The sequence below is a fragment of the Phacochoerus africanus genome, chromosome X, assembly GCF_016906955.1.
Source record: "Phacochoerus africanus isolate WHEZ1 chromosome X, ROS_Pafr_v1, whole genome shotgun sequence".
In the NCBI taxonomy this organism is placed as follows: domain Eukaryota; kingdom Metazoa; phylum Chordata; class Mammalia; order Artiodactyla; family Suidae; genus Phacochoerus; species Phacochoerus africanus.
Genome location: NC_062560.1, coordinates 55,092,555 through 55,118,770, shown reverse-complemented (window position 1 = coordinate 55,118,770; position 26,216 = coordinate 55,092,555). Strand labels below are relative to the sequence as shown.

Below are 26,216 nucleotides of genomic sequence, written 5' to 3'. Positions count from 1 at the left end.
GCAAAGCACCATTAATACATAGACAACCCATAAAATGTGAGAAAATACTTGTAAATGAAGCAAATTTAAAGGGATTAATCTCCAAACAAGCAATTAATCTCCAAAATATACAAACAACACATGCAACTCAATATCAAATAATCAAACAACCCAATCAAAAAATGGGCAGAAGATCTAAATATACATTTCCCCAAAGAAGGTAATAGATGGCAAAAAAAACCTCATGGAAAGAAGCTCAGGATTGCTAATTATTAGAGAAATGCAAATCAAAAACTTCTATGAGGTATCACCCTATACCAGCCAGAATGGCCATGATCAAAAAGTATACAAACAATAAATATAGAGAGGCTGTGGACAAAAGGGAACCCTGCTACATTGTAGCTGGCTATGTACATTGGTACAACCAATATGGATAACAGTGTGGCCATTCCTAAAAAAGCTAAAAATAGAATGGCCATATGATCTAGAAATCCCATTCCTTGGCATTTATCCAGAGAATATCATGATTCAGAAAGATACATACACCCTAATTTTCATTGCAGCACTATTTACAGTAGCCAAGACATGGAAGTACCCTAAATGTCCTTCAACAAGGGAATGGATGAAGAATATGTGGTACATATGTACAATGGAATATTACTTAGCAATAAAAAAGAACGAAATAATGCCATTTGCAGCAACATGGATGGACTTAGAGATTATTATACTAAGTGAAGTAAGTCAGATGCTTAAAGACAAACCTCATATGATATCACTGATATGTGCAACCTAAAAAAAGAATACAAATTAACTTATTTACAGAACAGAAAGTGACTCCATCCTTGAAAACAAACTTATGATTACCAAAGAGGACAGTTAGGGGGAAGGGTGGATTGGAGGTTTGGGAGTGTTGTATGCACATTGTGGTATATGGAATAATTGATCAATTGGACCTGCACAAGGAACTCTACTCAGTATTCTGTGGTAATCTATATGGGGAAAGAATCTGAAAAATAATGGATGTGTGTGTATGTATAAATGAATCATGTTCTTGTACAGTAGAAAATATCACAACATTGTAAATCAACAATACTTCAGTAAAACTTTTAAAAATGCAAAAAATAAATAAAAAGAAAGAAGACACAAATGGAAAGACATTCATATTCATAGATTGGAAGAATTAATTTTCTTAATGTCAAAACTATCCAAAGTAATCTACAGATTCAATGCAATCCCTATCAAAATTCCAGAGGCTTTCTTTTTTTTTGGTGAAAGAGAAAAGTACATCCAAAAATTCATATGGAGTTTTAAAGATACCCCCAGTGACAAAAACATCTTGAAAAAGGAGAACAAAATTGGAGATATCACACTTCCTGCATTTGTAACTTGTAGGAAGCTATAGTAAACAAAACAATGTGGTACTTTTGGTATAAAGATAGGGATACATATGTTAATGGAATAGAATAGAGTGTCAATAAATAAACTCTCATATATATGATCAAATAATTCTCAATAGCAGTGCTAATATAATTCAATAGAGAAAGAATGGTCTTTTCAATAGGTGGTTCTGGGAAATAATATCCATGTAGCAAATAAATGAATTGGAAAGTATAGGGGGAAAGTTTCATGATATTCTATTTAATAATTATTTCTTGTATATGTCATCAAAAGCAGAGGCAGCAAAAGGAAAATATATATAAATTGGATTTCACCAAAACTAAAAATTTTGTCTACCAAAAAACATTACCAAGAGAATGTAAAGGCAAAACATAGGATGAGAGAATTTACTTGTAATTCATTTGCCTGATGAGGGATTAGTGCTTAAAATATATAAAGAAAACCTAAAATTTAACACCAACAACAAAACAACTTGATTAAAAAGAAACAAAGAGTTGAACAGACATTATTCTAAAAAGATAAACAGGGAGTTCCCATCATAGTACAGCAGAAAGGAATCTGACTAGAAACCATGAGGTTACAGGTTTGATCCCTGGCCTTGCTTAGTGGGTTAAGGATCCAGCATTGCCATGAGCTGTGGTGTAGGTCACAGTCATGGCTCAGATCTGGCATTGCTCTGGCTGTGGCATAGGCTGGCGGCCACAGATCCAATTAGACTCCTAGCCTGGGAACCTCCAAATGCCATGGGTGCAGTCCTAAAAAGACAAAAAGACAAGAATAAATAAGTAAATAAATAAATAAATAGATAAAAGAATGTCAATAAGTACATGAAAAGGTGTTCAATGACATTAATAATCAGAGAAATGGAAATCAAAACAAGGATAAGATGTCACTTCACACCTGCAAGTAGGAATATTACCAAAAAGGCAAGTGGTAACAAATGTTAGTAAGGATAAGGAGAAAGGGAATCCTGGTGCACACCTGGTGGGAATGTAAATTGGTAGAGCCACTATGGAAAACACTATGGAGGTTTCTCAATGGATAAAAAGTAGAACTACTATATGATCCAGTAATCTCACTTCTAAGTATATATCCAAAGGAAATTAAATCATTGTCTCAAAGAGATAGCTACATTCCCATGTTCATAGCAGCATTATTCACAATAGCCAAGGCATGAAGATAACCTAAGTGTCCATTTACAGTTAAATGGATAAAGAAAACATTTAAAATATAGATATTTATATATACTATTTTGCAGCCATTAAAAAAAGAAAGAAATCCTGCAAATTATGACAACATGGATGGACCTTGAAGGCATTATTCTAAGTGAAGTAAGTCAGACAAAGACAAATACTGAATCATCTCACTTAAATGTGGAATCTAAAAACATCAAACTCATAGAAACAGTAGAATGGTAGTTGTCAGGGCTTGAGGTGTCAGAGAAAAATTGGGTGATATTGGTCTATGAATTGTAAAGTTTGTATACTTTCAATTATAAGATGAATAAATCCAGGGGATCTAAAGTACAGCATGGTAAATACAGTTAATAATACTATATTTTATGTTTGAAAGTTTCTGTGATAATAGATAATGTTCTCACCATAACAACAAAATGATAATTATGTGAGGCAAAAGATGTTTTAGCTAGCCTTATTTTAGTAAATATTCTCTAGTATAAACATGTATCAAATAATCACATCATACACTTTACTCTTTAACTTACATAATGTTACATGTCATTATATCAAAATAAAGCAGGGAAAAAAAGAATATAAATTAAAATATATTTTCAGACCACAAAATAATTAAACTAGAAGTTGATAATAAAAATGTAGCTGGAAAAGTCCAATATACTAGGAGATTAAACACCACACTTCAAAAATAACACATTAAAATACTGAAGGAATTAAGAGAGGATAAGAACAGTAATTCAGATTCCCTCAGAAAGGAACTAGGAAATATAAGGAGTCAAGAAAAACTAGAAAATTCATTTGTAGAGATACGAACTGAGCTTAAGGCAATAAAGACCAGAATGAATAATGCAGAGGAATGAATTAGTGACATGGAAGATAGAATAATGGAAATCACCCAAACTGGACAGCAGACAGAAAACCAAATAAAAAAACATGAAAGCAATATAAGAGACCTATGGGATAATATAAAGTGGGCCAATCTATGCATAATAGGAATTCCAGAAGGAAAGAAAAAGTAAAGGGGATTGAAAATATATTTGAAGAAATTATGGCTGAAAACTTTCCAAATTGAAAGCATACTGATATCAAGATACAGGAAGCACAGAGGGCCCCAAACAAGTTGAACCCAAACAGGCCCACATAAGACATATTATAATAAAAATGGTAAAAGTTAAAGACAAAGAGAGGATTCTAAAGGCAGCAAGAGAAAGGCAAAATGTTAATTATAAGGGAACTCCCATAAGGATATCAGCTGATTTCTCCACAGAAACACTACAGGCCAGAAGGGAGTGGCAAGATATATTTAAAGTGCTGAAAAGAAAAAATCTGCAGCCTAGAATAAACTATCCAGCAAGAATATAATTTAAAATAGAAGGAGAAAAAGAATTTCTCCAACAAACAAAAGCTAAAAGAGCACAGCAATGAAAAACCCATTCTAAAAGAAATACTGAAAGTGTGTCTCTAAATTAAAAAAAAATGAAGAGGATGGAGGAAACCACAATTGGAAAGCAGTCATTTAAATAAGTGACCATACAGATCCAAACATAAAGGTGCCGATTAAAAAAAAAAAAAAGAGGGAGTTCCCATTGTGGCTCAGTGATTAATGGATCCGACTAGGAACCATGAGGTTGTGGGTTCGATCCCTGGCCTTGTTCAGTGGGTTAAGGATCCAGCGTGGCCATGAGCTGTGGTGTAGGTTGCAGACACAGCTCAGATCCTGTGTTGCTGTGGCTCTGGAGTAGGCCAGCAGCTACAGCTCGGATTCGACCCCTAGCCTGGGAACCTCCATATGCTTCAGGAGCAGCCCAAGAAATGGCAAAAAGACAAAAAAAAAAAGAAAAAGAAAGAAAAAAAAGAACAAGACATCAAAATCATACAATGTGGGTAAGGGAAGTAAGAAAAATAGATTCTTATTTTATCTTAATGATGTGTTTGAGCCTATATGATTATCAAGCTCAAGTAAGCAGATATAGGAAGGTGTTAACATACCTAGAAACCAGGGAAAAGACAAATAAAAGCCAAACATTACAATCACAAAAACTAAAAAGAAAAATACTCAAGTATAAAACAAATGGAAAGCATCCAAACAAAAGAAAAGAAAAGAAGAAAACAGAAACAGAGTCAACTGGAAAACAAGGTTTAAAATTGCAATAAATACATATCAATCAATAATCACCTTAAATGTCAATGGACTGAATGCTCCAATCAAAAGACACAAAGTAGCAGATTGGATAAAAAAGCAAAAACATTTATCTGTTGCCTACAAGAAACTCAACTTAGGACAAAGGATATATATAGATTAAAAGAGAGAGGATGGGAAAAGATATTTTGTGCCAATGGACCATACAGGAAAGCAAGAGTTGCGATACTCATATCAGACAAAATAGACTTTAAAACAAAGGCCATAAAGAAAGACAAAGAAGGACACTATTTAATGGTTAAAGGATCCATACAAGAAGAGGATATTACAATTGCCAATATATATGCCCCTATATAGGAGCACACAGATACCTACAACAAATACTAACAGACATAAACGGATAAATTGATGGGAATACAATCATAGTAAGAGACTTTAACACCCCACTGACATCAATGGACAGATCCTCTAGACAGAAAATCAATAAAGCAACAGAAATGCTAAAGGAAACAATAGAAAAGTTAGACTGAATCAACATTTTCAGGACATTACATTCAAAAAAATCAGAATATAAGTTCTTCACAAGTGCACATGGAACATTCTCAAGAATTGGTTACATATTGGGGAGCAAAGCTAACCTCAACAAATTTAAGAGTGTAGAAATTATTTCAAGTATATTTTCTGATCACAATGGCACGAAACTAGAAATCAACCACAGGAAAAGTAATGAGAAAAAACCGACTACATGGAGACTAAACAACATGCTACTAAAAAAACAGTGGGTCAATGAGGAAATCAAGAAGGAAATTTAAGAATACCTCAAGACAAATGATAATGAAGACATAACCAATCAAAATCTATGGGACACCACAAAAGCAGTGCTCAGAGGGAAGATCATAGCAATACAGGCTTTCCTCAAAAATGAAGAAAAATCTCAAATTGAAAAATGAACCAACCACCTAAATGAATTAGAAAAAGAAGAACAAACAAAACCTAAAGTCAGCAGAAGGAAGGAAATCATAAAGATCAGAGAGGAAATCAATAAAATAGAGATTCAAAAACAATAGAAAAAAATCAATCAAACCAAGAGCTGGTTCTTTTAAAAGGTAAACAAAATTGACAAACCTCTGGCTAGACTCACCAAGAAGAGGAGAGGAAAAACCAAAATAAACAAAATAAGAAATGAAAAAGGAGAATTCACAACAGGTACTACAGAAATACAAAAAAAAAATACAAGAATACTATCATCAATTATAGGCAAACAAATTTGACAACTTAGAAGAAATGGACAACTTTGTATAGGCTTATGGCCTGCCAAAACTGAATCAAGAGAAATAAACCAACTGAAAAGACCGACCAGTAGAAATGAAATTGAGTGTGTCATAAAAACACTCCCTACAAATAAAAGTCCAGGACCAGATGGCTTCACAGGCAAAATCTACCAAACATACAAAGAGGATCTGGTGGCATACTCCTTAAACTTTTTCAAAAGTTTGAAGAACAAGGAACACTCCAAAAGACATTCTACCATGCCACAATCACCCTAATTCCAAAACCAGACAAAGATACCACCAAAAAAACAAAAAACAAAAAACAAACAAAAAAACACTATCGGCTTATCTTTGATGAATATAGACACAAAAATCTCAAGAAAATTTCAGCTAACCGAATCCAACAACATATCTAAAAGATCATACACCACGACTAGGTGGAATTCATCCCAGGACCACAAGGATGGTTCAACATATGCAAATCAATCCATGACATATACCACATTAACAAAAGAAAAGTAAAAAATGCAGATGCAGAAAAAGCATTTGACAGAGTCCAACATCCATTCAAGATAAAAACTCTTACCAAAGTGAGTATAGAGGGAACATTCCTTAACATAATAAAAGCCATTTATTACAAACCCACAGCAAATATAATAATCAATGGAGAATATCTGAAAACCTTCCCACTAAAATCTGGAAAAGACAAGGATGCCCACTCTCACTACTGCTATTCAACATAGTATTGGAAATCAGACAAACAAAAGCAGTAAAAGGCATCCAAATAGGAAGATAAGAGGTAAAACAGTCACTGTATGCAGATGACATGATATTATATATAGAAAACCCTAAGGACTCAACCCAAAAACTATTCGAACTGATCAACAAGTTCAGCAAAGTAGCAGGATATAAGATTAACATTCAGAAATCAGTCGCATTTCTGTATACTAACAATGAAACTTTAGAAAAGATATACAAAAATACAATAACTTTTCAAATTGCACCCCAAAAAATCAAATACCTGGGAATACACTTGACCAAGGAGGTAAAGGACTTATATGCTGAGAACTATAAAACATTAATCAAGGAAATTAAAGAAGATGTAAAGAAATGGAAAGATGTTCCATGCTCTTGGGTTGGAAAAATCAATATTGTCAAAATGGCCATACTACCCAAAGCAATCTACAGATACAATGCGATCCCTATCAAATTACCCATGACATGTTCACAGAACTAGAACAATCCAAAAATATATGGAACCACAAAAGACACAGAATTGCCTAAGCAATTCTGAGGAACAAAAACCATCAGGAGGCAAAACTCTTCCAGATTTCAGGAAATAGTACAAAGCCACAGTCTTCAAGACAATGTGGTACTGGTACCAAAACAGACAGACAGACCAATGGAACAGAATAGAGAAGCCAGAAATAAACCCTGACACCTATGGTCAATTAATCTTTGACAAAGGAGGTAAGAATATAAAATGGCAAAAAGTCTTTTCAGCAAGTATTGCTTGGAAATCTGGACAGCTGCATGCAAGGCAATGAAACTAGAACACCCCCTGACACCATGCATGAAAATAAACTCAAAATGGCTGAAAGACTTAAATACAAGACAAGACACCATCAAACTCCTGGAAGAGAACACAGGCAAAACATTGTCTGACATCAACCTTATGAATATTTTCTCAGGTAAGTCTCCCAAATCAACAGAAATCCAAACAAAAATAAAGCAATGGGACCTAATCAAACTGACGAGCTTTTGCATGGCAAAGGAAACCAAAAAGAAAACAAAAAGACAACTTACAGAATGGGACAAAATATTTTCAAATGATGCCACTGACAAGGGCCTAATCTCTAAAATATACAAGCAACTTATACAACTCAATGGCAAAAAAAACCAACAACCCAATGAAGAAATGGGCAAAAGACCTGAATAGACATTTCTCCATGGAATATATTCAGATGGCAAGAGGGACTTGGAACAAAGCTCAACATCACTGATTATTAGAGAAGTGAAAATCTAAATTACCATGAAATTCTACCTCACACCAGTCAGAGTGATTGTTATTAATAAGTCCCCAAATAACAAATGCTGGAGGGGTGTGGAGAAAAGGGAACCCTCCTGCACTGTTGGTGGGAATGTAAACTGGTACAACCACTATGGAGAACAGTATGGAGGTACCTTAGAATACTACATGTAGAACTACCATATGACCCAGCAATCCCACTCTTGGACATATATCCAGACAAAATGTTCCTTAAAAAAGACACATGCACCCTCATGTTCATTGCAGCTCTATTTACAATAGCCAAGACATGGAATCAACTCAAATGTCCACTGATAGATAATTGGATTAGGAAGATGTGGTATATATACACAATGGAATACTACTCAGCCATTAAAAAAGAATGAGATAATGCAATTTGCAGCAACACGGATTGAACTAGAGACTCTCATACTGAGTGAAGTAAGTCAGAAAGAGAAAGACAAATATCATATGATATCACTTCTATCTGGAATCTAATATATGGCACAAATGAACCTTTCCACAGAAAAGAAAATCATGGACTTGGAGAATAGACTTTGTCTGGCAAGGGGGAAGGGGAGGGAGTGGGAGGGACTAGTAGCTTGGGGTAAATAGATGCAGAATTTTGCCTTTGTGATGGATTAGCAATGGGATCCTGCCGTGTAACATAGGGAACTCTGTCTAGTCACTTACGATTGAACACGTAATGTGACAAAAAAAGAATGTATACGTATACATTCTCAGTAAGCATAACTGAGTCACAATGCTGTAGAGCAGAAAAAAATATATATATATATAAATAAATGATAAAAAAAAACACATGAATTAAGGAAGAAGCCTCAAGAGAAAATTTTAAATGTTTCTAAGTGAAAATTAAAATATAACTTATCAAAACTCATGGGATTCAGTGAAAGCAATGCATTAAGAAAAACTTGTACCATTGAATTAGAAAGGAATAAAGATCTAAAATACTGTAAGTTTCTAATTAGGAAACTAGAAAAAAAGAGAAAAACCAAAAAGAGAAGGAACATTAGAGCAGACATTGATGGAAATCAAAAAATCAAATTAGATAGAAAATCAATAAAGAAAATCAACAAAACAAACTCTGGTTCTTTGCAAAAATTACTAAATTTGTAATCCTCTAAGCAAGTTAACTCTTCAAAGAAGGATGAAAACACAAATTATTAATTAGACATTAAAAGGATAATAAGAGGATATTATGAGCAACTAACACAGTTTTGATTACCTAGATGAAATGGACCAATTGCTTGAAAGACAAAATCAACCAAAATTTATACAAGAAGAAGTAGACAATCTGAATAGGCCTAGATCTATTAAATAATTGAATCAAGAACTAATAATGAAAGAGAATAGAGAACCCCAAAATAAACCCACACTTATATGCTCAATTAATCTGCAACAAATGAGGCAAGAATATCCAATAAGGAAAAGAAGTCTCTTCAATAAATGGCATTAGAAAAACTACACCCCTATGTGCAAAGGAAGGAAAAAGGTCTAATTCATTGTATCATATACAAAAATCAACTAAAAATGGATTTAAACTAACTGTAAAACCTGAAACCATAAAAGTCCTAGAAGAAATCATAGGTAGTATACTCTTCAAAGTTTGTTTTAACAGTATTTTTGGACATTGTCTCCTCAGGCAAGGGAAACAAAAGAAAACAAATGAGACCACAAACTAAAAGGCTTCTGCACAGTGAAGAAAATTATCAAGAAAACAAAAAAGGCAGCCTAGTGAATGTGAAAATATATTTAAAAACAATATATCAAATAATGGGTTAATATCCAAAATATATTGATAAATTCATGCAACTCAATATCAAAACACAAACAACCCAATTGAAAGAATACACAGAGATCCTAAACAGATTTTTTTGAAGGAAGAAACACGGATGGCCAATAGGCACATGAATAGTTGCCCAACATCACTGATCATCAGTGGAAGGCGAAGCAAAACCACAATGAAATACTACCTCACACCTGTCAGATTGTTTATTATCAAAAAGACAAGAAACAAGCGTTGGCAAGCATGTGGAGAAAAGAGAACCCTAACGTTGATGAGACTATAAATTGGTGCAGCCACTATGAAAAATAGTATGGAGATTCCTTTAAAAGCTAAAAATAGAACCACTATCCAATCCACAATTCCACTTCTGAGTATCTATCAAAAGAAACCAAAAACACTAATTATAACATAAATAGATATATGTACCCCTATATTCACTACTCTACTATTTACAATAGCTAAGATGTGGAATCAAGCTAAACATCCATTGAGAGATGGGTGGATAAAGAAGAGGTAGTATCTATAAACAATGGAATACTACTCATCCATAAAAAGAATGAATTCTTGCCATTTGTGACAATATTGATGGAGTAAAATAAGTCAGAGAAAGACAAGTATTGAATGATTTCATTTATATGTGGAGTCTACAAAACAAAATAAATGAACAAATTAGAAACACTCATAGGTACAGAGAACAAACTAGTGGTTCCCAGAGTGAAGGATTGCTGAGGGATGTGTGAATAGATGAAGGCCATAAACAGGTACAAACTTACAGCTGTAAAATAAATAAGTTATGGGTATGTAATATACAGTAGAGGGAATATAGTTAATAATGTCATAACTCTGTGGTGACATATGTAACTAGACCTATCATGGCGATCATTTCATAATACTGAATCACTATGTTGTACACCTAAAACTCATATGATATTGTATGTCAATTATAACTTTTTAAAAATAACCTTCCAATACAGAAATCACCAGTCTCAGATAGGTTCACTGGGGGATTCTATCAAACATTTAAGGAAAAAAATTACACCAATTATCTGTAATTTTTCCAGAAATTGAAGCTAAATGAGCACATCTTACATCATTCTATGAGGCCAGCATTACCCTAATACCAAAACCAGACAAAGATTTCATAAGAAAAATATAGACTAATATCTACCATAAACATAGATGCAAAGCTCCTCAACAAAATATTACTATATCAAATCAAACAATGCATAAAAAGAATAATACAACATGAACAAGCAGAATGACAAGAAGACTGGCTCAACATTTGAAAATTAATTAATGTAGTCCATCATGACAACATGCTAAAAAGGAAAAATCACATCATCATATTAATAGATGCAGAAAAAGCACTTGCAATATCCAACACATGTTTATGGTAAAAACTCATTAAAGTAGGTGTATAGAGGAATTTCCTCAAATTGATATGGAACATCTATGAAAAAACCTGCAGTTAACATCATATCTAATGGCAAGAACCTCAAAGCATTCCCTCTAAGATCAAGATGAAAGCCAGGCTATCTCCTCTCACCACTTATTTTCCTAAATCTTTCTAGAAGTCCTAGTTAATGTAATAAGATCAGAAAAGAAAATAAAAAGTATAAAGTTCTGGAAGGAAGATATAAAACTATCTTTGTTCTCAGATGACATTATTGCATGTAGAAAATCCAAAAGAATGGACAGAACAATTATTAAAACTAATAAGCAATTAGAGTAAGTTTGCAAGACACAAGGTTAATATATAAAACCCAATCACTTTCCCATACACCAGCAATGAATAAGAAGAATTTGAAATTAAAAATGCCATATCATTTACATTAGCACCCCCCAAAAATGAAATACATAGGGATAGACTTAACAAAATATGTTCAATATCTATATGAGGAAAACAACAAAAATCTGATGAACGAAATTGAAGAACAAAATAAATGGAGAGGAGTTCCCGTCGTGGCGCAGTGGTTAATGAATCCGACTAGGAACCATGAGGTTGCGGGTTTGGTCCCTGCCCTTGCTCAGTGGGTTAACGATCCGGCGTTGCCGTGAGCTGTGGTGTAGGTTGCAGACGCGGCTGGGATCCCGCGTTGCTGTGGCTCTGGCGTAGCCCGGTGGCTACAGCTCCGATTCAACCCTAGCCTGGGAACCTCCATATGCCGAGGGAGCGGCCCAAGAAATAGCAACAAAAACAACAACAAAAAAGACAAAGGACAAAAAAAAAATAAAAATAAAAATAAATGGAGAGATAGTCCTTGCTAATGGATAAAAGACACGATATTGTCAAGATATCAGTTCAATCCAACTTGGTCTATAGATTTATTGCAATCTCAATCAAAATCCTAGCAAGCTATTTTGTGAATATCAACAAAATGATTTAAAGTTCATATAGGGGCAAAATACCCACAATAGCCAACACAATATTGAAGGAGAAGGACAATGGAAGGCTGAGACTATTTGTCATCATGGTATACTATAAAGCTACAGTAACTAAGACAGTGTGTTATTGGCAAATAATAGACAAATTGTTCAATGGAACAAAATAGAGAGCTCAGAATCAGAACCACATAGTATAGTCAACTGATATTTGACAAAGTAACAAAGGCAATACAATGGAGCAAAGATAGTAGTTTCAACAAATGGTGCTAGAACAACTGAATATCCACATGTGAAAAAAAATGTATCTAGATACAAAACTTACTCCTTCATAAAAATTAACTAAGAATAGGTCACAGACCTACATGTAAGATGGAAAACTTTATAAAACTCCTAGAAGATAACCTAGAAGAAAACTTAGATGACCGTGGGTATGATAATGACTTTTTAGGTATAACACCTAAGGCATTATCCATGAAAGAAATTATTGATAAGCTGGGTTTAATTGCACTTTTTTAAAAAGCTCTTCTCTGCAAAAGACACTGGTAAGAGAATGAGAAGCTGAAGTCTTGGAGAAAATATTTACAAAGGACATATCTGATGAAGGACTTATACAAATTACACAAAGAACACTTAAAACTCAACAGTAAGAAAACAAACAACCTAGTTAAAACATGGGCCAAAGATCATAACAGATACTTCACCAAAGAAGGTATACAGATGGCAAATAAGCAAAAAGATATTTACAACATATTCATCAGGAAAATGCAAAATAAAACAATGAGATACTACTACACACCTATTAGAATGACCAAAATCCTAAATACTGACAACACCAATCAAATGCTGAGAAGAAATCTGGAATAATAGGAACTCTTGTTCATTGCTGGTTAGAGTGCAACATGGCACAGCTGCTTTGGAAGACAGTTTGGCAGTTTTTTACGAAGCTAAACATAATTTTACCATACGTTAGAGCAATTGCACTCCTTGGAATTTATCCAAAGGAATTAAAAATGTATATCCACATAAAAATTGCATACAGATATTTCTAGCAGCCTTATTTGTAATTGCCAAAACTTGAAAGCCACCAAGCGGTCCTTCAGTAGGTAAATTTATAAATAGCATAAATAAACTATGGAACATCCAGACAATGGAATATTCTTCAGAACTGTAAGAAAAAAAATGAGATATTAAATAGTGAAAAGACATGGAGGAACTATAAGCACAGAAACAGAGCTGCAGATACCTCAATTAAATAGAGATAGGAGGCCAGAATGAGGAGCTCTCATGCCCCATGGAGATAGCAGAGCCCAATAAGAAGAAGAAAGTCTTCTTTTCTGGCAAGGACTCTGCCAATGAGAAGTCATGAACTCTGTTTACTATAGCTGTCTCAACTTCTTTTTCTCCTCTATAAAAGTATTCTCCTTTCCTTGCTGTGGGGGTACTTGCACATGGCTTGCCATAGTTGCAGACCTCAAATTGCAATTTTTTGCTGATCTAGAATAAACCAATTTTTGTTTTAGGTCAATAGAACCCTAAATGTGTATTACTAAGCGAAAGAGTCCAACCTGAAAAGACTATATATTTTATAACTAACTACATGACATTCTAGAAAATATAAAACTATGGAGACAATGAAAATATAAGTGTTGTCTGAGCTGCACTAAGGTGGGATTAATAGGTGGGACACAGAGGATGTTTGAGGCAGTGAAAATACTCTGTATGATACTATAATGACGGATACATTTATCCAGACCCATAGCATGTACACCACCAGGAGCAAACCCTAATGCAAACTATGGACCTAGGATGATTAAAATGTGTCAATGTAGGTGCATTGATTGCTATAAATATCCCACTCTGGTGGGGGATATTGATAAAAGTGAAGGCTATTTGCTGTGAATATAAAACTTCTCCAAAAAAAAAACCAAAGTTTTTTAAAATGAGTAAAATCATTAAAAATACATATACATGTATATTCACAATAAAATCATTGATTAATTACAAAAGGGAATGCTATGAACAAAACACTATAAATATGACAATTCAGAGAAAACTGACCTTCAAAATACACAAACTACTAAAACTTTAATAAAGATGAAATAGCTGTTATGAATAGTTCTATACACATTAAAGAAATGCAATTCATTATGTAAAAGTACCCCCCCAAAAAAATCCCCAGACCCAGATGGTTTTACTGGATAATTCTACCAAACATTTAAAGAATACCAATCTTATTAATTTATACAATCTCTTCCAGAAATAGAAGAATTATTCCCAACTCATTTTACGAGGTAGTGCACAGATGTTCACAGAAGCTTTATTCTTACGAGCCAAATATTACACACAAATCCAGATGTCTTTCACTGGGTCAATGACCAAACAAGTTATACATAATGCCACAGAAATAAAAACAAACTTGATACATGCAACAAATTGGACAAGTCTCAAGGGTACATTGGATGAAAAAAATCTACTTTCAAAAGACATATTTTCATTTATGTGACTTTGTCTTTTATTATTATTATTACTATTAAAGTATAGTCGATTTACAATGTTTTGTCAGGTCATTTATGTGATTTTGAAATTACAAAATTATAGAAATGGAAAAGAGTTTAGAGGTTGCCGGGGGTTAGGGACCAAGGAAGGAGGAGTAGGAAAAGAGTGCATATGGCTATAAAAAGGAAATCTGCAATATCCTTATTGTGATAGAACTATTCTATATATTGTCCGTGGTGGTATACACAAAAATCTACTGTGTAATAAAATTGTACAGAAGTAAGTACACACACACACACACATGACTACAAGTAAACCCTGGGAAATCTAAGATAGGTAGATTGTATCAATGTCAATATCCTACTACTGTATTGTCTTTCAAAATGCCACCATGGGAATAAATAGTAAAGTCTACAGGGGGTCTCTGTATTATTTTTACAACTGCATGCTAATATATAATTATCTCAATAATTTTCTATTAAAAATCCTACTAATCCTTTTTTTTTTTCAGGAATAATACCACATCATAGTAGCTTGTTTATTGGTTGCTAATCAGGTTTTCATGAGGCCTCAGATAATTAAACAGCTACAGACCACTGGCTTGAAGTAAGCCGGCTCAAACTCTGATCTTCAGAGTTGTTGATCACACTGGGACACACCTGACACTTTCCTAAGGAGTCATCTGACCTCCTGTGAACTCTTTAGTGCTGTTAATGTGTAAGCAGGCTTTGAGACCACTTCCTGAGTGTGGTAGACAAGACATGGGAAGGGAATGAATAGACACCAGCATGAAATAAATAGTTGAAGGAGTTGGGCTGTTTTCCCTGAGATAAGGTGACATGAAGGATAAGATACTTTTGTTAAGACCCTGTAGAGGGCTGTTTGGGGGCAAAGAAAACTATTGTGTTCTCGGAAGTCTGATGGGTAAGTGAAGACAGAATCAGCAGTTAACCTCAGGGCTGCTTTATCAGTGCAAATATAGGCTTAGCAGAAAGAAGGACTAACTAAGCTGTCCAATAGTGAGATATGCTACTTCTGCATATAGAGGATGTACAATTATTGGAAGCATTTAATAAGTCATTAAACATCACTCAGAAATGTGGAAATTCCCCTTTTTTTATGACCACGAGATCACTAATTATTAGCAGATCACTCACAGCAATATTAAAGTTACTTGTGGTTGCATTCAGTGAAGGAATTGTTTCTTTGGCCCAGTTTTATTTGTATGATCAATGTCTCATGCTATTCATTCACTGAATATTTTATTTTATTTTTTTAATGATTTTTATTTTTTCCATTGTGGTTGGTTAGAAGTTCCCTTTCAATGTGCCAATTCTTTTTTTTGTTTGTTTTGTTTTTTGTCTTTTGTTGTTGTTGTTGTTGCTATTTCTTGGGCCACTCCCGCGGCATATGGAGGTTCCCAGGCTAGGGGTTGAATCGGAGCTGTAGCCACCGGGCTACGCCAGAGCCACAGCAACTCGGGATCCCAGCCGCGTCTGCAACCTACACCACAGCTCACGGCAACGCCGGATCGTTAACCCACTGAGCAAGGGCAGGGACCGAACCCGCAACCTCATGGTTCCTAGTCGGATTCATTAACCACTGCGCCACGACGGGAACTCCTCAATGTGCCAATTCTAATACCAAAGTAATCATGTGAAAGAGGGCTGCTGGTGCTTTATCTCAGTATATCTCTGGTTCCCTCAATAGCTTTTCTTTTTTCCTGATTAGAACTTTCTTTTCCTTGATGAAGGGAAAGGGAGAGACTCTAAGCTCTTGGGATAGATATATATATATCTATATATATACTGGAATCTATTTGTAGGAAAATTACTTATTATAGTTTTCAGTGGCATATAGGGACATAGTACCCTGCAGTAACCCCGTGGACTAATCTGAGACATTGATATGGACACAGGTAACTTTTAGTTATGGCATTTTCACATTATGTGAAATATAATTGTTGCCATTTCTATTTTTCCTAATTAACTGAACTCTTTCAAGGACACCATATTTTACATTCATTTGTGTTCTTCCTGCATCTAGAACCTTACACATAGTGGCTTCTTGATAGTTTCTCCGTAAACCATTTCTCAGACATGATCAGATTGTTTGTGGTATAGTTTGTATACAAAATGCTAGGCTGGCATTTCTTCCCAGAGGATAGAAAAAGCTGGCTTCTGGAGTTCCCATCGTGGCTCAGTGGTTAACGAATCTGACTAGGAACCATGAGGTTGTGGGTTTGATCCCTGGCCTTGTTCAGTGGGTTAAGGATCCAGCATTGCCATGAGCTGTGGTTTAGGTTGTAGATGCGGCTCAGATCCCTCGTTGCTGTGGCTCTGGCATAGGCCGGCAGCTACAGCTCTGATTAGACCCCTAACCTGGGAACCTCCATATGCCATGGGAGCAGCCCTAGAAAAGGCAAAAAGAAAAAAAAGAAAGATATGGCTTCCATCTTCTTTTTGGGTGACACCTAAAATAGATAACGTGACTATTTCTAAAGGTATCTCCCTACCACTTCCTCCATTTAATGGTGGACTGGGGAGGCCTTTATAAATGATCAGGGCCTTTCTAAACTTTAGAAAACTTTGTTGATATATGTTCTAGCATGGAGGTCTCTGCTTCCCACCATCCTCTTTACTTTGGGGGGTAGGGTTGGGGAAGGGGAGGGCAGAGATGTATCGGTGGTCCTTCAAAAAAGGAAAAAAAAGAAATCCAGAGAGACTAAGTTAGGGATACCAAATAAAAGAGGTTTGGACCCAGAAGAAGATGTGCTAAGGAGAACTGGGCCTTCTCAGACCCCATGGTGAAAGGATGGGAACTCCCACAGTGCAGGAGCCTAGCCTTGTAGCTCATTTGAATTGTGGGTAGGAGTACCCTAGGACACACTAGGAGCCTGAGTCCTGGCCTAGCCAGGCACATGTCTGTCAGTTAGTCTTTCCAGGACTTCCCCGTAGATGGCCCTCCTCTCACTCAGATCTCTCCCAGAATGGAATTAGTAAGATAACACGGCCCTGGGAGGAGGGGGAGAAGGTAGCCTAAAATTAGCCTTCTGGACCTATTCAGCCAGCCTTTAGGCAGTATTGTTAACAGTGGGAATTAAGGACCCTGCCTGCTCTGGCCTGACCCTCAGGGCAATAGGGGGGTCTCCTTGGGGGGGGGGTCCACCAGGGCCCTGTGCTTTGCAGAGGGACAGGGGAAGCTACATCAGCTACCAAAGCCGGTGAGTACCTGGACCTAGGACACAATGATGCAGCTAAAGACAGAAAAGTGAATCCTTTGGGCTATAGGTCAGTGGACCTGTGATCGCTACTCTGCAGAGTCTGTTTCCACTGGGTCTGGTTTCTGGGGGTGCTTGGGAGGTCAGTGGAGAAACCTGCCCACATAGGGAAGGATGGCTTCCTGCCACATCTGCCTAGTCTCTGGTGTCCAGCCTACTTCTTGAGGGAAATTGTGGTTATGCAATACAGGGAAAGTGAAGGTTTGTCTTTGTGTCTTTGCGTGGTATTTGTGAGTCTGTGTGTGTGAGTGCAGCAGGGTGGGATCAAGGGCAGAAGGGCAGAGCTCCTCAGTGGAGGAGAAAGGTAAGTATTAAAAATAGTCCACTAGTGCCTGGAAGACACTAGGACCCACTGAAACCACTCTCTCATAGGAGTTCTTAACCTAGATTCAAAGACACCCTCCCCCTTCCAAGAAGGCTTTAGATAGAATTCAAAGGGTCCAAAATTAGGGATGGAACAACAATCAACTTTATTTCCACCTAATCTGTAACTGATATTTACCATTTCTTTCAAGGATGAACGCTGGTAACAAATGGCAATACTATTACTAGTTCCTGTAACTTGGTCACCAGAAGAAATCACAGATATTTCATATAATATTACAATTATGGCAGGGATCTGGAAATGCCATTTATGCTCATGATCATTTAGAAATTATTAGTAGATCTTGTTATTTAATGTGTTAGTAAAGAACTTCTATTACTATATTATACAATTTTTAAAATATTTTGGTATATATAATATTTCAATTTAATATATAATATGTAATATAATATGTATTATATATGTGATATAATATGGTATATATGATATTTCAATAATAATGTCCTTTAATCCTATTTATTTTATGTGTTAAAATCCATCCTGAGAAGGGACCAGAGATTTAATCAGATTGCCAGAGGGGCCAATGTCACCAAAAAAGGGTTTAAAACCCTGCACTTTGGGGATCAGGAGGAGGATCCTTGCACAGAATGGTCACATATAATAACTCTTGATTAATAAACCACAGTAAGGTGAGGTTTGACAAGAGATGAGTTAGATTTTCTTATTCTATTGAATGAGGCACAATTCACTCAAGTGGCCAAGGCAACTGGGGGTCAAGGCTTTTTCTCCCTCTGGAGGCTCATTACATGGACCCTGCTGTGGGCTCATGGTATGACCTTTGTAAGAGCTTCAGCGTTTCTCTTAATATTCCCTTTCCTCTTCATTTCCCCAAATACTACTCCCCAAAATATAGTAAGAAGGGAATCCCTACTTGGTGTCAGAAGAAATGATTTGTAAAGAAACCTTCTATGACTGAAATCCTGGAATTCAGGACAACTCTCAAGCCTGAGGATTCTGGGAGCTGTAATATGCCTGCTTGAGACAAGAGGTGGGAGTATGCATTTGTTTTTCATGTAGCAATAGAAAGAACAGGATGGGGAGTAGGAAAACCTGGATTCTATTTCAGGTTCTGCTATTGCCCTGAGGTAATGCACCTGGCAAATCCCTTACTCTATTGGACCTCAGTTTCTTCCATCTACAAAATGGGAATAATATTACCTATTCCACTAAGTGAAATAGCTTTGAAAAGCACAAGAATAGAGATTTGTTCTGAGTTCTTGCTAATGATACAACTGTCAAAAAGAGCCATGTGACATTAGGAAAAACTTCCATCTCTGTGGTAATAGAACTTTAACCTTAGGAGGGAGCAACAGTATAGAAATTGGAGACCTAAGTAATAATCCTCATCATAGTAAAAGTAGTTACTGAGTACTACATTCAGGTGCTATTCTAAACATTTAAAATGTATTGACTCATTTAATCCTAATAACTCTCTGAGGCAGATATTACTATCATCCTGTCTTTGATGAAAAAATAGGCACAGAGAGATTAAAAGATCTACCCTTGGTCATACAGCTACTAAGTGGTGGAGCTGGGATTGAAGCAGAATTCCTGACCATGTTTTACCATTTCTATATATGGATTTTTAATCTGTGGTGGCAGAAAAAGAGAGCTATATAGAAGAAGTTATGATATAGTGTGATGACTGCTATAGTGCTATAAGAGCAAAGACTAAAGAACTAACTCATCAGAAAGAGTTGTATGTTACAGAAGGAAGCATGATGTATATCTAGAGCCATCATTTCTCTTCCCTTATCTCTGGAACTTGGGGTATAAGTAGAGGAGTAGTAGGAAATGAGGCTGGAAATACTGGCCAAGATTTTCTCATGAAAGACCTGTGAGCCAGGCAAGGCATCTAGGCTATACTCTGAAAGAAGGGGAAGAAAGTAAAGAATTTAAAATAGAGGATTGGCAAAGACAGGATTTGTATATATGTTTTTCTTTCTTGGCTGCCCTGTGGCTAGTGGAGTTCCTGGGTCAGGGATCAGATCTGAGCCATGATGCCAGAATCTTTAACCCACTGTGCTGGGGATGGAACCTGGGTCCTGGTGCAGCAGAGATGCCACCAATCCCATTGCACCACAGAAGGAACTCCAAGATTTGTATTTTTAAATAATCACTTTAGCCACAATGTGGAGAAATTACTAAGAAATGAAACTAGCTAGGAGACTACTACAACAGTTGAGGCAAAAGATGTTGGAGGCCTTAGATAAAGCACTGGCAGTGGGGATGGGCATGAGGAGGGCAGCCTATAGAGGTCTTTAGGAAGTAAAATCCACAGGATTTGATGACCAATTAAATGGGAGTGAGACAAAGAAATAAGAGGACTGACGTGAGTCTTCAGTATTTGGTTTGGTTGATGAGCTAGATAATGAAGAACCGAGATATGAACCAAGTTTGGTGATGGTGATGGCAGTAGTGGTGGTGTGATACCACCGACTTGAAATCATCAGGATAAAGGTGAAAGCTACAGCTCTGGAACAAGGAAAGAATTGGGGGAACTATTTCTGGGGAGACAGAGGGGAGAAAAATCAGGAAAGTGTGCTGGTGAGAAAGCCAAGGGAGGCCTACATAGGAGGAAGTGGTCAGTGGGAATAGATGTCCCAGAAAAGTCAGAGAAGTAAAGGTCTGAGAAGCAGCCAGTAGATTTAACCACAAGGATGACTTTTAAAGAACTATCTCAGTATGTGATTGAGAGTGGGTGGAGCCAGACTGCAGAGGGTGGAAAAGTGAATGGTAAGTGGGCAAAGAGATGATTAAAAAACTCTGGAGAGGTTCGGTGAAGAAGAGAGAGATGAAAATAAGAGAAAAGTAGCTAGAATGGGACCATAGAAGTGTTTTGTTTTGTTTCCAAAGACAATTGAGGGAAAGGAGCTAATGAAGAGGTTGAAGGTGCAGAGGAAGCTTACCTTTGAAGATCTAATGTATGGTATCTCTCTTTCTCTCTTTTTTTTTTGTCTTTTTTGCTATTTCTTGGGCCACTCCTGTGGCATATGGAGGTTCCCAGGCTAGGGGTCGAATTGGAGCTGTGGCCGCCAGCCTACGCCAGAGCCACAGCAACGCAGGATCCGAGCCGCGTCTGCAACCTACACCACAGCTCAGGGCAACGCCGGATCATTAACCCACTGAGCAAGGGCAGGGACCAAACCCGCAACCTCATGGTTCCTAGTCGGATTCGTTAACCACTGCGCCACGACGGGAACTCCTCTCTTTCTCTTAAGAGCTCCATGAGGCAGGGACTATCCTTTGTCTTATAAATGAGGAAACTGAATCCCAAAGGAGGGAAGAGACCTACCCAAGGTTACTAAGGAAATGAGGGTGCTGGGTTGCAAACTTAAGTCTGCCTGATTTCTAAAATCCTCTTCTTATAATTGCACCCCAAAAGTGAATAATTAAAAAGACCATATATGGAGTTGCTGCTGACTCATGGAGGTGGGCCTAAAGTTGAGGGAGACCCCACCCACTCACTTCACAATTTATTCTATGAGGTGTGTATTTGAGGCCTCAGGCTAACAAAGAAGACTGGAGGCGGACAGTGAATAAAATGAGGTGTGTGGCCCTGAGCCCAGGGCTGCAGGGTATGGGAGAAGAGGGAAACTTGATCTCTGAAAAACCTACCAGCTTACCCTGATGACATTACAAACTGAGGTGCGTGTCTTTGACTTTTGAGCATTAGGAATAGGACTAGAAATGTCAAGGGGTTAGGTTGAGTCGGTCACTGGTACATGGGTGATTTTTGTAGGGCCTGAGGATAATGAGGAGAGAAAAGTTGAGGGTTGAGGTAAGGCCTCAGACTGGGTGGAATAGAGAGGATGGGAAAAGGCTTGACTCAGAGAGATGGGGAAGCCACAGATTCCAAAAATATATTGGAAATCAAAGGGACTCCTGGATTGAAGTGGTCCTGGTAGAAAAAGCAGTTGTCAACAGAGAGGAGGACTTCCCCTGGAAACCTCAATTATTTCTTACCATCTCTTGACTTCATTTTACTTGAAGAGTGTTATTTGTAATGCCACATCTTTATTTAATCAGTAAATGTCATTCAACATCCATTTCCTGAGCAACTCTGTTGCCTGAAGCATGTGGCCTGAGTCTGAAGGGAGGCGACATATGAAGGGCTGTGAAGAAGTTGAATCTCAATTAAAGGGGTGAGAGGTAGAGTTGAAGGCCTGCTCCATGAGATTGATGTCAGAATGCTCAGGGATAACAGCTTGACACCAACCATTCTGTTGACTTAGCAACTGCCAGACAAGAATCTCCTCATTACTCTACACATTCTAAACTAAGAAAGATGCATCTACCAAATCTCCAGCCATGATATAGGCCCTACTGGGAGTGGAGGAATAATAAAATGGATACAGGAGTCCTTCCCCTGGAGTTATACACAGTAGTGAAGCACAGATAAGTGGAAATGTGGTGTTAAAGTTCATAGCTAAAGTCTACTTGTAATTCTTTGGAATCCCTGAGCAGAGGGAGGAGATTAGGGAAGGCTTGCCATAAGTAGGAGTTTGAAGGGCAGGCAGAACAGCATATGCAAAGGCACCAAGCTGTGAAACAATTTTATCTATTTTAGCAGATATCTCTGGGGTCTGAAATAAGATAGAGTAGGAGTTAGAAGCAGGAGACCCATGAGTGAAGAGCCTGATAGTGAAAGATGGGGGGAAAGGGATGTCATCCAGGATTTTGATGGAGGCCCGCAGTCTCTCTCCTGTTTTGTCACCCACAGATCTGCCATATCCTCCTGCTCATAATGAGAATAATTCGGCTCTAGTCAGCCAAGGTGAACCTCATGGACATCACCAAGATCTTCTCCCTCCTGCAGCCCGACAAGGAGGAGGAGGACACTGACACAGCGGAGAAGCAGGCCCTCAATCAAGCAGTGTACAACAACAACTCCTATACCTTGGACCAGCTTTTGCGCCAGGAGCGATACAAACGATTCATCAATAGTAGGAGTGGCTGGGGTGTCCCTGGGACACCCTTGCGCTTGGCTGCTTCTTATGGCCACCTTAGCTGCTTGCAGGTCCTCCTGGCACATGGTGCTGACGTTGACAGCTTGGACGTCAAGGCACAGACACCACTTTTTACCGCCGTCAGTCATGGCCATCTGGACTGTGTGCGTGTGCTTTTGGAAGCTGGTGCCTGTCCTGGTGGTAGCATCTACAACAACTGCTCTCCTGTGCTCACAGCTGCCCGTGATGGTGCTGTTGCCATCTTGCAAGAGCTCCTGGGTCATGGTGCAGAGGCCAATGTCAAGGCAAAACTACCAGTCTGGTCATCAAACATAGCTTCATGTTCTGGCCCCCTCTATTTGGCTGCAGTCTATGGTCACCTTGACTGTTTCCGCCTGCTTTTGCTCCACGGAGCAGATCCTGACTATAACTGCACTGATCAACACCTGTTGGCTCGAGTCCCACGGCCCCGCACCCTCTTGGAAATTTGCCTCCACCATAAATGTGAGCCAGAGTATATCCAGCTGTTAATTGATTTTGGTGCTAACGTCTACCTTCCATCTCTCTCCCTGGACCTGAACTCTCAATGTGATAAAGGCACTGCTTTGCTGCTACAGGCCCGAGGTGAGTGTGACCAGCTCTAATAGGCCCCCTGGCTTGGGGCTCCCAGGGTCCCAAATCACCCCCAAAGCTGATCCTTCTGGGATGAATTGGAGAAAACACCTCCCTTCTGGGGCCCCAGTGGAGAGAGGTTAAAGGTTCTTTTCTAGGGAAGAGATTACTAAGATGAGATAGGGGATAGTGTGAGCCCAATTTCTTGTTCTGGCTCTGCCACTGACTGTTTTTTGAATTTGAACATGCCCTCTCTAGGCCTCAGTTTGCCCCTGTTGGTATCATGCATTGAGGGCAGGGAAGGGGCCATTTCTTAGAAGGGAGAAAGAAATTAGGGCTGCAGCAGCCAGGGAAGAATAGATGTAGGTTTGGGTGGGAGAATTACACTGAGAATTGCTTCTCATGACCTGTTTTTCCTTGCTGTAGCCACTCCACGGTCGCTAATATCACAGGCTCGTTTAGCTATCCGCAAAGCCCTGCACCAGGCCAGCCAGCCACAAGCCATAGACAAGCTGGATATTCCCCCCATGTTGATTAGCTACCTCAAACATCAACTGTAATCTTGCAGCCTGCCCAGTAACCCACAATGCTTCCGGAAAACCACCTGGGACCCAGGTAGCTGGAGGGCACTACAGCTCTACCCACTCACCTGAAGCTGCTCTCCTGTATTACCCTCCACAATAAAATCCTCAACAAAATAAATCCTGGGGGCTGTTGTGTGTCAGATGTGTGTGTGTAGAGGGGTTCACTGGGGGAAGAGGGTCTGGTTGGTCATAGGGGAGGATTATAATGGTCTGGCATTTGACAGGCATAGGAGCCTGGCCACTGAAGGAGAAAAAGTGAAAACTAGCCCAATAGCCCTTACCTCCCTATCAAGATCCTCAAGAGAATTTGGGGCTGTAATATTCTAGAAATAAGGTTCTGAAGAATCCAAGTAAGTAAAAGGGTAGCATAAGCTTGCTCAGCCCTATATCTTCATTCACACTGTGGCTGCTATAAGTCACCTTTTCAGGGGCTGTTGCTCAATCCCCTATTTATGTTAAGTGACCAAAGATTCTTCCATTCACTCACCCTGAATCATAGATTGCATTCCCACTAGTCCAGTTCATAGTCAAGATCTAACTAGACAAACTACCAAATATTAATGACAGTGAATTTAAAACAGAAAAGAGAAAAAAAAAAGCAGAAGGCATAACTCTCCCAGACTTTACACAATATTACAAAGCTACAATAATCAAACAGTGTGGTACTGGTAAAAAAAAAAAACAACATACATACAGACCAATGGACCAGAATAGAGAAGCCAGGAATAAACCCAGACACCTATGGTCAATTAATCTTTGACAAAGGAGGCAAGAATATAAGATGGGGAAAAGACAGTCTCTTCAGCAGGTGGTGCTGGGAAACCTGGACAGCTGCATGTAAATCAATGAACTGAAACACACCTCACACCATGCACAAAAATAAACTCTAAACGGCTTAAAGACTTAAATATAAGACAAGATGCCATCAAATTCCTAGAAGAGAACATAGGCAAAATATTCTTTGGTGTCAACTGTACATATGCTTTCTTTTTTTTTTTTTTTTTTTTGTCTTTTTGCTATTTCTTGGGCTGCTCCGGCAGCATATGGAGGTTCCCAGGCTAGGGGTCGAATCAGAGCTGTAGCCATAGGCCTACACCACAGCCACAGCAATGCGGGATCCAAGCCGCGTCTGCAACCCACACCACAGCTCACGGCAACGCTGGATCGTTAACCCACTAAGCAAGGGCAGGGACCGAACCAGCAACCTCATGGTTCCTAGTCGGATTCGTTAACCACTGCGCCACGACGGGAACTCCTGTACATATGTTTTCTTAGGTCAGTCTCCCAAAGCAAAAATAAAATAAAATAAAATAAACCAATGAGGCATAATCAAACTGACAAGCTTTTGTACAGCAAAGGAAACCATAAAAAAAAAAGACAACCTACAGAATGGGAGAAAATATTTGCAAATGATGCAACTGACAAGGGCTTAATCTCCCAAATATGCAAACAACTTATACAACCCAACAGCAAAAAAGCGAACAGCCCAATTGAAAAATGGGCAAAAGGCCTGAATAGACATTTCTCCAAAGAAGACATACGGATGGCCAACAGGCACATTAAAAAATGCTCAATATCACTAATTATTAGAGAGATGCAAATCAAAACCACTTCACACCTCTCAGAATGGCCATCATTAGTAAGTCTATAAATAACAAATGGTGGAGAAGGTGTAGAGAAAAGGGAACCCTCCTACACTGTTTGGAAT

The 26,216-nt window shown here is 38.0% G+C and overlaps 1 protein-coding gene across 3 annotated transcripts; it reads left to right on the top strand.

Moving 5' to 3' along the window:
* Positions 1-17,762: 17,762 nt before the first annotated feature.
* On the top strand, positions 17,763-24,626 carry ASB12 (ankyrin repeat and SOCS box containing 12). Of its 3 annotated transcripts, XM_047765030.1 has the most exons (4): positions 17,763-17,921; positions 19,217-19,351; positions 23,087-23,936; positions 24,351-24,626. In XM_047765030.1, exons 3-4 carry the CDS (start codon positions 23,150-23,152, stop codon positions 24,482-24,484), a joined length of 921 nt encoding a protein of 306 aa, XP_047620986.1. In that variant the 5' UTR covers positions 17,763-17,921; positions 19,217-19,351; positions 23,087-23,149; the 3' UTR covers positions 24,485-24,626. The 3 variants fall into 3 exon arrangements, with proteins under 3 accessions (XP_047620986.1, XP_047620987.1, XP_047620988.1); XM_047765031.1 differs by lacking the exon at positions 19,217-19,351; XM_047765032.1 differs by lacking the exons at positions 17,763-17,921; positions 19,217-19,351 and adding an exon at positions 17,929-17,988.
* Positions 24,627-26,216: the final 1,590 nt, after the last annotated feature.